Consider the following 18157-nt stretch of genomic DNA (forward strand, 5'->3'; position numbering starts at 1 on the left):
TATAAGGAGATAAATACGTAGTTATTGTATGTATTGACATCTATTAATTCTCATTAGTTTAAGTGTGAATTTCAATAATCATTGCATTTTATTTATAAATTCATAAGTTTGACTACTACTATGTGTTTAGCTTTCAACGTATTTAAATGTTCATTTCAACAAAATGTATGTAATATATATTATATTTATTAAATATGTATTCATTAACATCATCATCTTCATTGATTATAAATTATAGATTGTTCTTAATTAAGTGTTATTTCACAAATAATGTGTGTGTGTATGTGAGGAATAAAAAAATGCATTATTTATTGTATCCATAATTAGCTTTAAGATTTCTTAGATAATTTTAAACTACTGTTCTAATTTAGAGACAAATTTTGTAAAATTAAAAAAATATATATTGAAACAAATGTTAAATTTTAAAAGTTATCCCCAGTATTCAGTAAATTGCTTAGATTTACAGGCCTATTACAGAATTCCATTGAAACTGGAATTATGTCCGTATGTTGCTTAATTATTGAATAAACTTTAGTTAAAAATATAGACCAGACTAGTTCCAGACTATCAATTAGACTACAGTCCGGACTATAGACTACGTTATTTTCCAGACCATAGACTAGGCTATAGTACAGACTAGAGATTAGAATATAGTTCTGACTATAGTCCAGACCATAGACAAGGCTATAGACAAGGATATAGACTATATTATAGACTAGACTATAAACTAGACTGAAGACTAGACTATAGACTAGACTATAGACAAGTCTATAGATAAGACTATAGACTATGGACTAGACTATAGAGTAAACTATATACTACACTGCAGACAATACTATAGACTAGACTATTGACTAAACTATGGACTAGACTATATACAAGACTATAGCCTAGACTATAGATTACACTATAGAGTAGACTATAGACAATACTATAGTCTAGACTATAGACTACACTAAAGGCTATACTGTAGACTAGACTGGACTATAGACTAGAATATAGACTGGACTATAGATTAGAATATAGACTACACTAAATGCTAGACTATAGACTAGACTGTAGACTAGACTGTAGACTAGGACTATAGACTAGACTGTAGACTAGACTGTAGACTAGACTATAGACTAGACTATAGGACTCGACTATAGACTAGACTATAGCTAGACTAAGACTAGACTATAGACTAAGACTAGGACAATAGACTAGACTATAGACTAGACAATAGACTAGACTATAGACTAGACATATAGACTAGACTATAGACTAGACTATAGGACTAGACTATAGACTAGACTATAGACTAGACTATAGGATGACTAGACTAGACTATAGACTAGACTATAGACTAGACTATAGACTAGACTATAGACTAGACTATAGACTAGACTATAGACTAGACTATAGACTAGACTATAGATAGACTATAGACTAGACTATAGACTAGACTCTAGACTAGACTATAGACTAGACTATAGACTAGACTATAGACTAGACTATAGACTAGACTATAGGACTAGACTATAGACTAGACTATAGACTAGACTATAGACTAGACTAAGACTAGACTATAGACTAGACTATAGACTAGACTATAGACTAGGACTTATAGACTAGACTATAGACTAGACTATAGACTAGACTATAGACTAGACTATAGACTAGACTATAGACTAGACTATAGACTAGACTATAGACTAGACTATAGACTAGACTATAGACTAGACTATAGACTAGACTATAGACTAGACTATAGACTAGACTATAGACTAGACTATAGACTAGACTATAGACTAGACTAGACTATAGACTAGACTATAGACTTGACTATAGACTAGACTATAGACTAGACTATAGACTAGACTATAGACTAGACTATAGACTAGACTATAGACTAGACTATAGACTAGACTATAGACTAGACTATAGCCTAGACTATAGACTAGACTATAGACTAGACTATAGCCTAGACTATAGACTAGACTATAGACTAGACTAGACTATAGACTAGACTAGACTATAGACTAGACTAGACTAGACTATAGACTAGACTAGACTATAGACTAGACTATAGACTAGACTATAGACTAGACTATAGACTAGACTATAGACTAGACTATAGACTAGACTATAGACTAGACTATAGACTAGACTATAGACTAGACTATAGACTAGACTATAGACTAGACTAGACTATAGACTAGACTATAGACTAGACTATAGACTAGACTATAGACTAGACTATAGACTAGACTATAGACTAGACTATAGACTAGACTATAGACTAGACTATAGACTAGACTATAGACTAGACTATAGACTAGACTATAGACTAGACTATAGACTAGACTATAGACTAGACTATAGACTAGACTATAGACTAGACTATAGACTAGACTATAGACTAGACTATAGACTAGACTATAGACTAGACTATAGACTAGACTATAGACTAGACTATAGACTAGACTATAGACTAGACTATAGACTAGACTATAGACTAGACTATAGACTAGACTATAGACTAGACTATAGACTAGACTATAGACTAGACTATAGACTAGACTATACTACTATAGACTAGACTATAGACTAGACTATAGACTAGTATAGACTAGACTATAGACTAGACTATAGACTAGACTATAGACTAGACTATAGACTAGACTATAGACTAGACTATAGACTAGACTATAGACTATATTGACTAGACTATATACAAGACTATACACTAGACTATAGACTAGATTATAGATTAGACTATAGACTAAACTATGGACAAGATAAGACTTATCTAGAGTTAAGGTTCGTGGTCACAATAGATTGCCCATAGGCTATTCCATAGTCTAGTCCATTGACTATTCCACCGACAATAGAATATTTCATAGACTAGTCAATAAACTAATCAATAGCCATTCCCCCCACTTTTTATGTATAGGATTAGTACAGTTTGTGGAAATCCCATATTGAAATCGATCTATTATTTCAAAATTGTCTGCAGATCGGTGAACTTTTTTGTTATAGCTCCCATATAAATTGATTTAAGAATTCCTTTCTTCATAGTTTTCATATAAACATATATTTCGAAAATTCCTTAAAAATCGGCAATTTAGTTAAAATTCATCTATTATAAAAAGGACACTCCTTAACTGCAAAACAACGTTGAAGTTATTATATTATCTATGTTTGCCCTATATGACCTGTAATGTTATATAATAGAAATAATAAATCAAACTTTCGATTCAATACTGAACATATACATAAAACTCACGACATTTTCGATTACAAAGCACACATACACTTTTTCCATACCATTACCTTTTGTGTATACATATAGTATAAAATTTGTACATTAGTTTTCAATTAATATGCACTTTATATACTAAAACCATTTACATCGCATAATAAATAATTAATTACTTACATATTTACGAGCACATACTCAGCAAGAAAATCTAATTTTTATAAAGAAAAATAATAAAAAGTAACCGAACCATAAGATGTATATTGTTGTCACAACATGCTTAACATATTTTTTAACCACAAAACATAACATAAAAAATCATTTGAATTTGTCGTTGTTTAAACTAATATTTAAATTGAAAATAAAGAATTTTTAAAAATTATGAACAAATACATTTTGTATGGAAAACAATATTCATAAAAATCTTACAGTCGCGTGATATTTTAACTGTTGTCCAAGCAACGAATCATACACCTCCACTCTATATGTCTACATCAAATGTTAATGGTAGCCAAAGTGTTGGTGATGGTGGTATCAACCACTTAACACCAATATCCTTAACACTAGCCTCAACAACAGCGACAACATCAGCATCGCCATCAACAAATGTTATAGCACAACACCAACCAACTATAACTTCTACAAATCTAACGACTACAACAGCACCACCACCACCACCACTATCAACTGGGGATGTGGCTTCAGGACCAATTGTTGTGCCCATGAGCACTACTTTAGTGTCTGCACATGATACACATTTGCTGCATCATCATCAGCACCATCAACATCACGTACATCATCACCATCATTTGAATCAAGGTTCTGGTTCGCCTTTGTTGCTTAGTAGTTCTGGTCATACTACTCCAACACCGCCAACAACAGGAACAATTTTAGCCAATAATCCACAAAATGTAAGATCTAAATATAAGATACTTTTTCTCTCATAATATGTAATGTTAAAAAGAACATCATTTTATATGATATATGTATAATCATCAGAGAATCCACACACACACATTGTTTGTGATATAGAAAAGACAATAAAAAAATATTTAAATTTAGTTTAATAATCAAAAAACATTAAAGTATTGTTCTCCTATTTAACTGATTTATATGTTTAAGAAAAAATTATTATGAAAGGAATTATAACTTTCAGTTTCCTGAGAATATTAATATAAGTACTAGACCGATCAATAGTCTTAAAGATCACGGTCACAATAGACTAGTCTTTTGATGTATCATAAAACTTGTCTACAGTCTAGTTAATAGACCAGTCAGTAGACCGGAGAGTAGACCAGTCAGTAGAGTAGTCCATGGACTAGTCTGTGGACTAGTTTTTTGACTAGTTTACTTAAGGATCGCGGCCACAATAGACTAGTTTATTAAGGTATCATAAAACTTAAGGTTCACGGTCACAGACTAGTCTATTTACTAATGGAGTAGTCTATTGAGTATTCTAATAATGACTAGACTTTTCACTAGTTTGTGGACTAGTCTATTGACTAGTGTTTTGACACTTCAATAGTCAAATATACTATTTCATAGACTAGTCTATGGACTCATATTTAGTGTGTCATAAAACTAGTCCACAAACTAGTCAATTGACTAGACAGTAGGCTTCTATTAACTTGTCTGTAGTATTTTGACTCTTTAATAGATTAGTCAACATACTATTAACATACTATTGTTGCCGCTAATCATAGGTCTATTGACTAGTCAATAGACTGGACTAGCATATTGATTTGTCTGTGGACTAGTCCATAAACTATAAAAACCAATAATATAAAACTACAACTAGTTCATTGATAAAAACTATATATTTATAAATTCCTCGTTCTCTCTCTCCTTATAGTTGGGTAAATATTGGGTTGTGACAAACTTGTTTCAAGGAGCGCCTGGTCAAGCGGCTCAATATAACGAGGCAGGTGTTAATCACACCCAAACATCTATAGCAGGAGTGCCTTCATCAACATTAGTGCGTGCTATAGCCACAACTGCAGGCAGCCCAACTGTGGTAACAAAAACTGAAACAGTTTCTAGCAGTGCAGGAACACTGCAAATACCACCAACTCATATGTTATCGCAAGCGGGTATAGGACAACAATTGCCAAATGGCACTATTATAACAACCCAGGCTCAGCAGCAGCAACAACAACAACAGCAGCAGCAAAGACATGTAGCTGAACATCAGCAGCAACAGCAACAACAGTTGCATGTTCATGGTAGGTTTTCTTAGACAAAATATATGCTTTTTATCCTTTTCTAATTGTTCTTTCCTTAAGCCTTAAATAATGCTGAGGATAATCGTCAACAGCAACAACAACAGATGAACCAACAACAGCAACAACAACATGTGGCTGTTTTACAAACAAGTGATGCCATAAAAGATGAGAAACCTTTTGCAAATGGCAAAATAACTGCCACCAATCAACAGATTATTATGCAGCATATATCATCTGCTGCAACATCTGGCACACCGGCTACCTCGGGAGCTACTACTATTACTTTAGGTGCACCTAAAACTGAAATTAAAGATGATGGTAGCGTGGTCATGAGTGGAAAATTACATCCTGGTATTGAAATGTATAAAGTTAATATCGAAGATATATCTCAACTATTTACCTATCATGAGGTATTTGGTAAATTACATGGTGATGTCATGAATCATCCATTGGCAGCAGCACATGCCTCCTTACCGGCTACGGCAAATAGCAATATTGCTGCCGCTGTTTCAGCCACTACAACTAGTGCGGCAGATGTTAATAATACGACAGGAGGTGTGACTGTGGTCACCAACAGTGTACCCATAACAGAGTCCACCAGCACTAGTACAGTTGTTACGGGAGGTGTGGTCGCTACCACTAGTACAGCGGCTAACTTAACAACAGCCATTGCTACTAATGCCAACACTGCAGCAACAGCTACAGCGACGACTGCTGGTGTTACTGCCGGTGGCTTGCTAATGCCGAAAATGGAAGGTGGTATTACCAATGTAGACCAAAATACAGTCACCTTAGCACCTGACGGCACAGTAGTGTCAACTGGTGAACATGTTTGCGATATATGCGGTAAAATGTTTGCCTTTCGCTATCAATTAATCGTACATCGTCGCTACCACACGGAACGCAAACCTTTCAATTGTCAAGTCTGTGGTCAGGGTTTCTTTACGTCTCAGGATCTTACACGTCATGGAAAGATTCATATTGGTGGACCAATGTTTACCTGTTTAGTGTGTTTCAATGTTTTTGCCAACAATGCCTCTTTGGAACGTCACATGAAACGCCATTCAACGGACAAGCCTTTTGCCTGTACCATTTGTCAGAAAACCTTTGCCCGCAAAGAACATTTGGAAAATCATTTTCGTTCGCACACCGGCGAGACACCGTTTCGGTGTCAGTATTGTGCTAAAACATTTACACGCAAAGAACACATGGTCAATCATGTGCGTAAGCATACGGGTGAGACACCGCATCGTTGCGAAATCTGTAAGAAATCATTTACGCGCAAGGAGCATTATGTTAATCATTATATGTGGCACACTGGTAAAATTACTACTGAATTTATTGTAAAAGTCGAAATTCTTAATGTCCCTTAAATTTCAGGTCAAACACCACATCAATGTGAGGTATGTGGTAAAAAGTATACACGTAAAGAACATTTAGCAAATCATATGCGTTCGCATACAAATGATACACCATTTCGTTGCGAAATTTGTGGTAAAAGTTTTAGTCGTAAGGAGCATTTTACTAATCACATATTATGGCATACAGGTTAGTTAATAGACATAAGTTTTTAATTTCTTACATATGTATTTATTAAATTCTTTTTCTTTTCTTTAGGAGAAACTCCTCATCGCTGTGATTTCTGTTCGAAAACGTTTACGCGTAAAGAACATTTATTGAATCATGTACGTCAACATACTGGCGAATCACCGCATCGTTGTACATATTGTATGAAAACGTTTACGCGCAAAGAACATTTGGTCAATCACATACGTCAACATACTGGTGAGACACCGTTTAAGTGCACTTATTGCACCAAAGCCTTTACGCGTAAAGATCACATGGTCAATCATGTACGTCAACATACTGGCGAATCACCACACAAATGTACATTCTGTACGAAAACCTTTACGCGCAAAGAACACTTAACGAATCATGTACGCCAACATACTGGTGAATCACCGCATCGTTGCAGCTATTGCAAAAAGACTTTTACGCGTAAAGAACATCTAACGAATCACATACGTTTACATACCGGTGATTCACCGCACAAGTGTGAATATTGTCAGAAAACATTTACGCGCAAAGAACATCTCAACAATCATATGCGTCAACATTCAAGTGATAATCCGCATTGTTGTAATGTCTGTAATAAACCATTTACGCGCAAAGAACATTTGATAAATCATATGTCACGCTGCCATACTGGTGATCGGCCATTTGCATGTGAAACATGTGGAAAATCATTTCCACTCAAGGGTAATTTACTCTTCCATCAACGTAGTCATACCAAGGGTCAGGAAATGGAAAGACCATTTTCATGTGAAAAATGTCCCAAAACATTTATTTGCAAAGGTATGGAATAAAAAAATTGCCATATTTATAATAAATTTCCTTAGTATTCAATTGTTCAAATATAATTTCATTTGTTTTGCAGGACATTTGGTATCACATATGCGCTCTCACTCGGGTGAGAAACCGCATGCCTGTACTTTATGCAGCAAAGCATTTGTAGAAAGAGGAAATTTAAAACGTCACATGAAAATGAATCATCCAAATGCTCCAATGCCACCACCCCCAGTGCCACATCCAGTTATACCAGCAGGAGTTTTGCCCCAAATTAAACAGGAAATTAAACCAGTTATTAGTGAATTAAGTAAGTAGTTAAAGTGAGAAATAATTCATTTTAATTATAAGCAGAATTACACATAGATAAGACGAAAAATTTAGTATTTTTTGACAGACAATAGAATAATTCTAAGATTAATCAATAGAATAATTCTATGATTAATCAATAGAATAGTCAAGAGACTAGTATATTTACTAGTCAATAGACTGGTCAGTAGTCAATATACGAATCCACATACTAGTCCGTAGACCTGTCCATTTAATATTCAACAGTCTAGTCCATATACTTATCAATACATTAGTCTGTAGACTAGCCCACAGATATAATAGTCATTAGACAAGTTCATAGAATAGACTAGTATACAGGCTCCTCTATAGATTATAATATTGAATTATCTTTTGAAAATATGTAACACTATAATTCAAAAAATAATCTTCTTAAAGTAAAAAAATACCTGAACAATTCATAATATATCTTTTTTTAATTAATTTCACTTACATTAGATCCTCTACAAACTTCAGCTCCAACCATGCACACCATACAACAAATAACAGCAGGAGCCACAGCAAATACTGTACAATTAACAACGGGTTTGACACCGATGGTAACGTCAACTATAACATCGCATGCTGCACAAAAACAAACCACACAGCCGCAAGTACAGCAACAGCAATTACAACAACAGCAACAACAACAAGTTGTAACAACACACCAACAACAGCAGCAGCAGCAGCAACAACAGCAGGTGACAGCTCATCAACAAGTTTTACAACAGCAGCAACAACATCAGCAAAATCAATTATTGCAGTTGTCAATACAACAAGCAGCTGCAGCAGCAGCTCATCAACAGATACAACAACAACAGCAGCAACAACAACATCAGGAGCAGCAACGCCAACAACAGCAACAACATCATCATCAACAGCAGCAGCAACAATCCCAACAGCAAGCTCATCATCAACAACAACAAACGGCTTCAAATGTTACTGTTGTGGCAGCTGCCCACCAACAGCAGCAGCAACAACAACAACAGCAACCATCTCAACAACAACAAACTCAAACCCAACAGCAGCAACCACCACCACAAGTGCCAATCGCTTTAATACAAACCGATCAGGAAGCTTTGGCCCGTGCCACCATGCAACAATTGCAACATATGCCCGCTAATGTTGAACAACATCCCGTTGTTTACTAACAAAAACAACAACAGCAAAATAACAATTTAATAACTTGGTAGCAAACTCTGCGTATCCCGCAAAGTCGTCGTTATAAGTTGATTTATGATTAAAGAAAGGTAATTAATTGATTTCATTTACATATTTTTTTCTCTTAATATTTACGATCCCAACAATGATGTTGTAGTTTCTTATTAGTTGTACATCCAATAGTTCTACATCACTATATAGAATGTATACATGTTTTTTCCTTAAACGAGTTTCTGGACAGGAAGTACATTTGTGCAATTTATATCTAGTTTTTCCCAAACTTTTTATCAACTAGATCATTTTCTAAAAATGAAAAGGGTTAATATTAGCGGTATTTACTCTTCATAAGTCTAGCAAAGATTCTATTGAGCTGTCACAGAATTCCCTGCACGAAAATAAAATTATTTCCGTGTTTTGCTTGAATTTTTGGCTTTTTTGGGAGAGGCTGATGGGAATAATAATATGAAGGTGCAGTTTCGTTTTTGATGATACTAGACTAAAGACTAGACTAGACTGCAGACTAGACTATAGACTAGACTATAGACTAGACTATAGACTAGACTATAGACTAGACTATAGACTAGACTATAGACTAGACTATAGACTAGACTATAGACTTAACCATAGACTAGACTATAGACTAGACTATAGGCTTGACCATAGACTAAACTATAGACTAGACTGTAGACTAGATTATAGACTAGACTATAGACTAGACTAGACTACTAGACTGTAGACTAGACTATAGACTAGACTATAGACTAGACTATAGACTAGACTACTAGACTGTAGACTAGACTATAGACTTAACCATAGACTAGACTATAGACTAGACTATAGACTAGACCATAGACTAAACTATAGACTAAACTAAAGACTAGACTATAGACTAGACTATAGACTAAACTATAGACTAAACTACATATATACTAGACTATAGACTAAACTACATATATACTAGACTATAGACTAGACTATAGACTAGACTATAGACTAGACTATAGACTAGACTATAGACTAGACTATAGACTAGACTATAGACTAGACTATAGACTAGACTATAGACTAGACTATAGACTAGACTATAGACTAGACTAGACTATAGACTAGACTATAGAATAGACTATAGACTAGACTATAGACTAGACTATAGACTAGACTATAGACTAGACTATAGACTAGACTATAGACTAGACTATAGACTAGACTATAGACTAGACTATAGACTAGACTATAGACTAGACTATAGACTAGACTATAGACTAGACTATAGACTAGACTATAGACTAGACTATAGACTAGACTATAGACTAGACTATAGACTAGACTATAGACTAGACTATAGACTAGACTATAGACTAGACTATAGACTAGACTATAGACTAGACTATAGACTAGACTATAGACTAGACTATAGACTAGACTATAGACTAGACTATAGACTAGACTATAGACTAGACTATAGACTAGACCTATAGACTAGACTATAGACTAGACTATAGACTAGACTATAGACTAGACTATAGACTAGACTATAGACTAGACTATAGACTAGACTATAGACTAGACTATAGACTAGACTATAGACTAGACTATAGACTAGACTATAGACTAGACTAAAGACTAGACTGTAGACTAGACTATAGACTAGACTATAGACTAGACTATAGACTAGACTATAGACTAGACTATAGACTAGACTATAGACTAGACTATAGACTAGACTATAGACTAGACTATAGACTAAACTATAGACTAAACTATAGACTAGACTATAGACTAGACTATAGACTAGACTATAGACTAGACTATAGACTAGACTATAGACTAGACTATAGACTAGACTAGAAACTAGACTATAGACTAGACTAGAAACTAGACTATAGACTAGACTATAGACTAGACTATAGACTAGACTATAGACTAGACTATAGACTAGACTATAGACTAGACTATAGACTAGACTATAGACTAAACTATAGACTAAACTATAGACTAGACTATAGACTAGACTATAGACTAGACTAGACTATAGACTAGACTATAGACTAGACTATAGACTAGACTATAGACTAGACTAGAAACTAGACTATAGACTAGACTATAGACTAGACTAGAAACTAGACTATAGACTAGACTATAGACTAGACTATAGACTAGACTATAGACTAGACTATAGACTAGACTATAGACTAGACTATAGACTAGACTATAGACTAGACTATAGACTAGACTATAGACTAGACTATAGACTAGACTATAGACTGGACTATATAACTAGACTAGACTAGACTATAGACTAGACTAGACTATAGACTAGACTAGCTATAGACTAGACTATAGACTAGACTATAGACTAGACTATAGACTAGACTATAGACTAGACTATAGACTAGACTATAGACTAGACTATAGACTAGACTATAGACTAGACTATAGACTAGACTATAGACTAGACTAGACTAGACTAGACTATAGACTAGACTATAGACTAGACTAGACTATAGACTAGACAAATAAGTTTTAAATTGACAAAGAAAAAAGAAAAAACATAATGAAATATAAAACAAAACTTAAAGTCTAGTTTTGCTAAGGATAGCACATTTGCTACCCTTGCAAATAATATATGAGTTTTTTTCTCTACTATTTTAATAATCCTAGTTCTTTTATTGATATTAAAGCCTAAAACTCTTTGAAAAGCCTAAAAGAAAAGAAAGACTGCAAGACTAAAAACATCGCAAAAAGTTTCTAAGCAAATAGGTATTCTTTTAAGTCTTTAAAAATTATATATTTTTAAATTCATTTAAAGTATTTATACTTTTATTACATTTAGAACTAGATATTTAACAAAACAAAAACTATAATTTACAACACTTTACCACCTTTGCAAATAATCTATAAAGAGTATTTTTCTTTAATATTAAGTAAAATACATTTTATAGTAGTTTGGGATTATTTTTAAAAATTATAAACTCTCTTCTTCTCTTTTTTTAATATTTAAACAAGCCAAGCTTCTTTTTTTTAATATTACAGCATATACAACTATTTGAAAAGGCAAAAAGAGGGCCAACACTTGCAAATAAACTACGAAGAATAATTTCCGTTAATATTTATTTAATTTTGCTGTTGGGTCGTTTTTGTTGTATTTTTTTTTTTTTTGTTATTCATAACAACTAAGATTATTGTAAGAAACGACATTTTATTTTTTTTAACTAAAACTTGTATAATAATTTAATATTATTAATTTAACAACTTTAATATTGTTGTTTTTAAAAAAAACAAACAAACATACATAATGCATATTTTTATTAAAACAACATATGATTTTATATATAATTACGTATATACATATTTTTATTTTAATATTAACAAAACTTTTCCATTTGTGTTCTTTATAATTATGTTTTTTTTTTTTTTTTATTTAAATTTTATCAGTTTTTTATAACATTTTAAAGTATATTTTTCTTTTTGTTGTTTATTGTGCAATTTTGTATACATTTATTTACTTTATTAATTCAAAATTATTAAATTGTATAATTTACTTATAATAAATTCATAGTAGCTGGGCTACTATTGTTGAAAGAATTTCTAAAATTTTTAAAACATTTGTTAACTGTTTTTAAAAAGCCTTTAAAGAAATAATTATTAGATCAAGAAACTTTTCAAGTACTTTTTTTTGAATGTATTAGAACACAAATGGTTAAATATTTATAGTATGTTTATTATAACAAATAACCCCAATTGTTTTTTTTTAAACTTAAAATATGCTTTAAATATTTTTAAAATTATTACAAGTTATGTACTACATACAGCATATAAATTATTAATACATATTTTGAAATATATATATTATAAGAAATATATATTTAAAATCAAGTAAAAACTATTAGATTTTAGAAGAAAAAAAAACGTATTTATAAAAACTATATATACATATATTATTAAATTAACAATAAAATCCAAATGAATTAAATGCATATGAATATTTGTATTCATTTAACACAATAATTTGTTTTAAAAACTTATTTATACACAATGGTATATAAACATAAATGATTCATTTTTTATTATTACTATTATATCTTCTTTTCAAAATATTTTTAATCTCTCTCTCTCTCTCTCACAAGTTCACTTATGTCATAACAAACATATAAATTGTTAAATGCAAACAACACTAAAAACAATAATGTCTTAAAACTTGTATTTTTATTTATTTTTAAAGAAAACTCTCCTCTCAACTTTACACTTGTTGAATGTGAAACTCTCAACTTTACACTTGTTGAATGTGAAACTATCTACAGATTTCGATTGATCCACATAAGTATTACTTAAATGCTTTCCGTTTTCGAAATTCGTTCCCAGAATATTTGGATCTAATTTCAATGAAAGTCTGGCAATGTTTTCGTTAAATTTGTGCCGAATTATGAATGATTCACTATTCAATTGTGTGAATTTTTTTTTAAATGTGGTGGATAAATGGCTCTTACATGATGCAATCAAATTTTAACTAAATAAATAAAAATGACACAGGCCGACAAATGTTTAACCCAGAGGACAAAGTGTTTCTATCTAAACGAATGAGCCTCAAAATATCTTCGAGATATCGTTTCCTGAAGTTTGAAAAATCGCCATTTTTGGCCAACTATATTTATAAAATGTTGTATACCATCTGAAAGTCCATTCTGTCTGCTTAACATCTGACATATCTTCATTCTTCTTCGAGATATGTATCTTCATTTAAAGTTAAGATTTAGATTCTGTGTGGCTCAATCCTTTAGAAAAGTATAAGTGTGTCTCAAGGTTTGGAATTTGATCAAATTTTGTTGGCCTGTGTAATTTTTCCGTATTTATAACAAAAATACCCGATAGTAGTTCCATAATTACTCAACAAAAACTTACATTTAAAAGTAAGGGGTTAAAATACTAAAATTTTCTAATACAAAAGCATTGTAAGTCATTAATACAGTAATGACATTGGAGGCAAATACTTACCACACTCGCTTACAAGTAGGCAGTTAGATAAGTACTTACTAAGGAGTACAGTAGTTTTTTTTTTTTGAGAAAGAAACAAGGAAAATTAGCCCACAGCGTATACTATTAGTTTTGGCAAAAAAAAAAAGATTTTTTTGGAAAACAAAAACGTCAAAGCTAAAAAGTAAGCACTAACGTATATAGTAATTTGTAAGCCATTACTAGAATCCTTCTAAGTAAGGCAGGCTGTATGTGGTATTCATTGTAAAGTAAATTTTTGAATAAGTACAATACATTAACATGTATTTGCTGGGAAGTTTTGAACGCATCATCGTATCCGGTTCACGTTCTATTTTAACATTAAGATCGATGATTTTTGTTTGATTTTGTCATCTTCAGAATTTAAACACATAAATACACGATATCCAACTCATGGAAAGAAGGAGTAGTTATAATAGTGCACACAAAAAGGTGATATAGCCCAATGTAATAAATGGAAGGGTATAATACTGTTAAAAGTTTTGTCCTTAATAATGTTCAATGCACAGAACGATTTTAGAGCGAACAGTTCATATAACACACTGCGCATATCGAAAAATCCAACTATGTCATGCTTTAGTGAAATTCAAGCTTTGATACGGCTTCTCATAGCGCTAATTCTAAACATATTCAAGGATCTTCTCACAAATTCGGAGCCCGTTGTCCGTTTTAATGAAGTAATTTCCGAACAAACTGAGCTATAAAACAGAACAATGTTATGTTATGCGAAAAACTAACACGACTCCTCTTCCTCTCTGGAACTTAATGATATTGATTATAAACTCCAAAAACTCACTACAAAATCAACACTAATGTGTATCGGTTCAAAAAAAAACGCTTCTTCTCTAAACAATAACGCAATCGAGTATGTCAAATCCTTTTGTTATCTCAGAGGTTTTCCAAACAAACTAAGGGGATTACGAAGACACAGGATACATAAGCCCAAAAGAAAATGGTGTCATATTACTACTGCTATTTTCCTGTATCCCAAACTGCAAAATGCCTCCGACAAATAAACGAAATATTCTGGACCCATATGACAGTTATTAGCGATCTCGAACATGGCCTCTGTTGCTACGCAATATCCATTTAGACGGATCTCAACTTCACAAATGGAGGTCACATGCAAGTATTGTCTTGAAATGAAATCCCTAAGGTGAAAGTAAACTCGGTGTAAAAAGGAACCAAATCAAAGTATTTGCAGCTAATCGCGTGAACTGGAGAGAATTTGTTGATACCCTATGCTCGACTACTTGAATTATCTATTAACTATCTCACCAACCAGGGGGGGTTGCACCATATCCCAGTTCGAAAAAAGGGTCTTCCAAACACAATGTTTTCAAAATTTTTGCTTTTAAATTGAGTTATCCTTTGTCCCAGTTGTCGCTATACAATATCCATTTAGACGCAAATTGTCTTCACAAATGGAGCTCACATACTGATAGAGCACTTAACTAAAAAGCAAGAATTGCCCTGAAACTTGGTGTAAAAAGGCTAATAAATCTTAAAACCAAATCAAAGCGATTACAGTCAATCGTGTGAACTGGAGAGGATTTGTTGCTACCCTATATCTTCTACACGAATTTTCTATTGAAAATCTTTTCAACAAGGGGGGTTAGTTCATATTCCGATTCGATCGAAAACGTTTTCAAAACACAACATTATCTATTCTATTCAAACATAAAAAGTAGTTCTAAGGTTCTTTCGAACAAGTTTTAAATATACTTCTTTTATGGATGATTTTTTTACCATTTACACAAAATAAATTGCAATCGATTACAAAATCAAAGATGTTTAACATGTTAAAGAATTAGATATGTTAGGTTGAAGAGTGTCTAGTCAACATTCAAAAAAGTATTTATAACTCACAGTGCCCATAATTAGGTTTTTTAACGAAATTAAGGTCCTGTTTCTAGATAGCATGCGAGCACTTTTAGTTAAAATGTTATTTGTATTTTATAATTGTAACAAAAACATAATACATGTAAAATAGTTACTCATAGTGCACACACGCTATCTGGAAATTACATATAAGTCTTTTGGAAATCTCTACTTTGCAAGCAAAATTCGTTTATTTTAACTTTAAATTGGTAAAAGAAATCTTTTAAAAATTACACAATTTATCATATTTTTCCACTTTTGCTAAAGAATTTTTTAATTTTATGTAAATGTTTAAAACAATCAAAATGTATTCATCAATAAAAAAAAAACAGTTAAATTTTAAAGTCTTATGCTAAAGCTTTTCAAAATAAACTACCATTTTCTTTTTTTTTTTAAATCAGCAGGGATCAAAATTAAATATTTTTTTTAAATTATTAAAATATGAAAAAATAAAAACAACAACAATAATATAAAATCATCAACTAACGTAGATTCCTAGATGCAATAAAATTAGAACACCTATGAATAAAAAAATTACATATTTACATACTACATACATCAGAGAGAAAACAATAATTTATAAATATTTTATACATAATCAAATATACACATACTTTGCATACAACATAGTAAGAGTGAACACTCGTAAAATAAATAGTACATTAATGTATGTATATAAAACATATTTAAAGTATTTATAATATTTGTCAAATAAAACGTTTAAAATACACTCATAACTTCATCAACATACAGACATACTATATACATACATACATACATATATATAATCCTCCTCATATAGTAATTACAGGTTAACAAATACCCATACATATTCATTAAATAAAAACAAAACGTATACAATAAATAAATATAAAAAAATACATAAATATATATATACCTTAAATACAAATACATGGGCCTATTATATATACATATATATTATTGGTATATAACACATAAAATTAGATATTAATGTACTAATTAGTCTACTAGTAATGTAGTATGTTATAGAATATTCATGTAAAAAAATATTATCTAGATACAAATAAAGAAAAAAAATATTAACACATAAAAAAGCATTAATGTATATCAAAAAAAAGTATATATCTGTAAAAAAAAGTTTAGACGAATATATGTTAACTGAACGTATGAAATGTGTTTAATTTTAGTAATGATTTGTGGTAATCATCGATCGTATGCTCTTTAAACAAACTTTTAGGGAGTTACAATTTGTAAGTACTTATTAAAGTAGTTATCTATAAGCTAGCGTGGTAAGTACTTATCTCAAATGTCATTACCGTGTTAAAATAATGAGTCGAAATGCTAATGAATAACTTATGAAAATCCTTTTTTTTAACTCATTACTTTGTAATGTAAGTTTTTGCTGGGTTATTACTATTCTAATTGAAATGCAGAGTACGAGTGAGTGATATATCGAGGGACTATATTCAATAGTCGCTATCTGTCATTTTCATGAAAATGAGATTTTGATGGCAAAATATTCAGCAAACTATCCCGCATCAGTGATATAAATTTCAAAGAAAAAAAAATATTTTTTGGCAATTTTATAGCTTTTTTTAAATTTCTCTATCTTAAAAAAAGAAAAATTCTGAATGCAAAACTCTCTATCTTATTCTGTTGCAAAACAAGTCTTCTTAATAATTTGGACATGCTGAACACAAATCCGTCAAAATATTTAAAATCGGTCTAATAGTTTTTGAGATATCGCTCATTATGATACTAATTAAATCAATTTTATTGTCGTGTTTAACCATATAACTTTGATTTTGGACCAAAACATTATAATCTGTTGCTTTTTCAACAATTTGGTTTATTTTCCTCCATTAAATTGTATAAAATATAATATTTATTGATTTTAATTCAAATAAAAATTTTATATTTCCATGAAAAACTCTCTATCTGTTGGTTGAATGAATATTTTCGTAGAAAAATAAGCTCTATCTGATAT

General features: G+C 31.5%; 1 protein-coding gene across 7 annotated transcripts in view; it reads left to right on the forward strand.

The window, feature by feature from the left end:
- LOC119611641 (Krueppel homolog 1) overlaps positions 1 to 12566 on the forward strand; it is a 30874-nt gene extending 18308 nt beyond the window's left edge. For 6 of the 7 annotated variants that reach the window (XM_037967282.1, XM_037967283.1, XM_037967287.1 and 3 more), the window contains 8 exons: positions 3673 to 4152; positions 5094 to 5463; positions 5524 to 6783; positions 6844 to 7011; positions 7081 to 7818; positions 7901 to 8119; positions 8596 to 9386; positions 12331 to 12566. In XM_037967282.1, the coding sequence (XP_037823210.1) occupies positions 3673 to 4152; positions 5094 to 5463; positions 5524 to 6783; positions 6844 to 7011; positions 7081 to 7818; positions 7901 to 8119; positions 8596 to 9287 (3927 nt within the window). In that variant the 3' untranslated portion in view covers positions 9288 to 9386; positions 12331 to 12566. The remainder of the gene's footprint in view (positions 1 to 3672; positions 4153 to 5093; positions 5464 to 5523; positions 6784 to 6843; positions 7012 to 7080; positions 7819 to 7900; positions 8120 to 8595; positions 9387 to 12330) is intronic. The other variant, XM_037967288.1, reaches the window with a different exon arrangement.
- The last annotated feature ends 5591 nt before the right edge of the window (positions 12567 to 18157 follow it).

The sequence above is a fragment of the Lucilia sericata genome, unplaced genomic scaffold, assembly GCF_015586225.1.
Source record: "Lucilia sericata isolate MDLA Ls3-8-SP2 unplaced genomic scaffold, ASM1558622v1 Contig001499F_arrow, whole genome shotgun sequence".
Taxonomy (NCBI): domain Eukaryota; kingdom Metazoa; phylum Arthropoda; class Insecta; order Diptera; family Calliphoridae; genus Lucilia; species Lucilia sericata.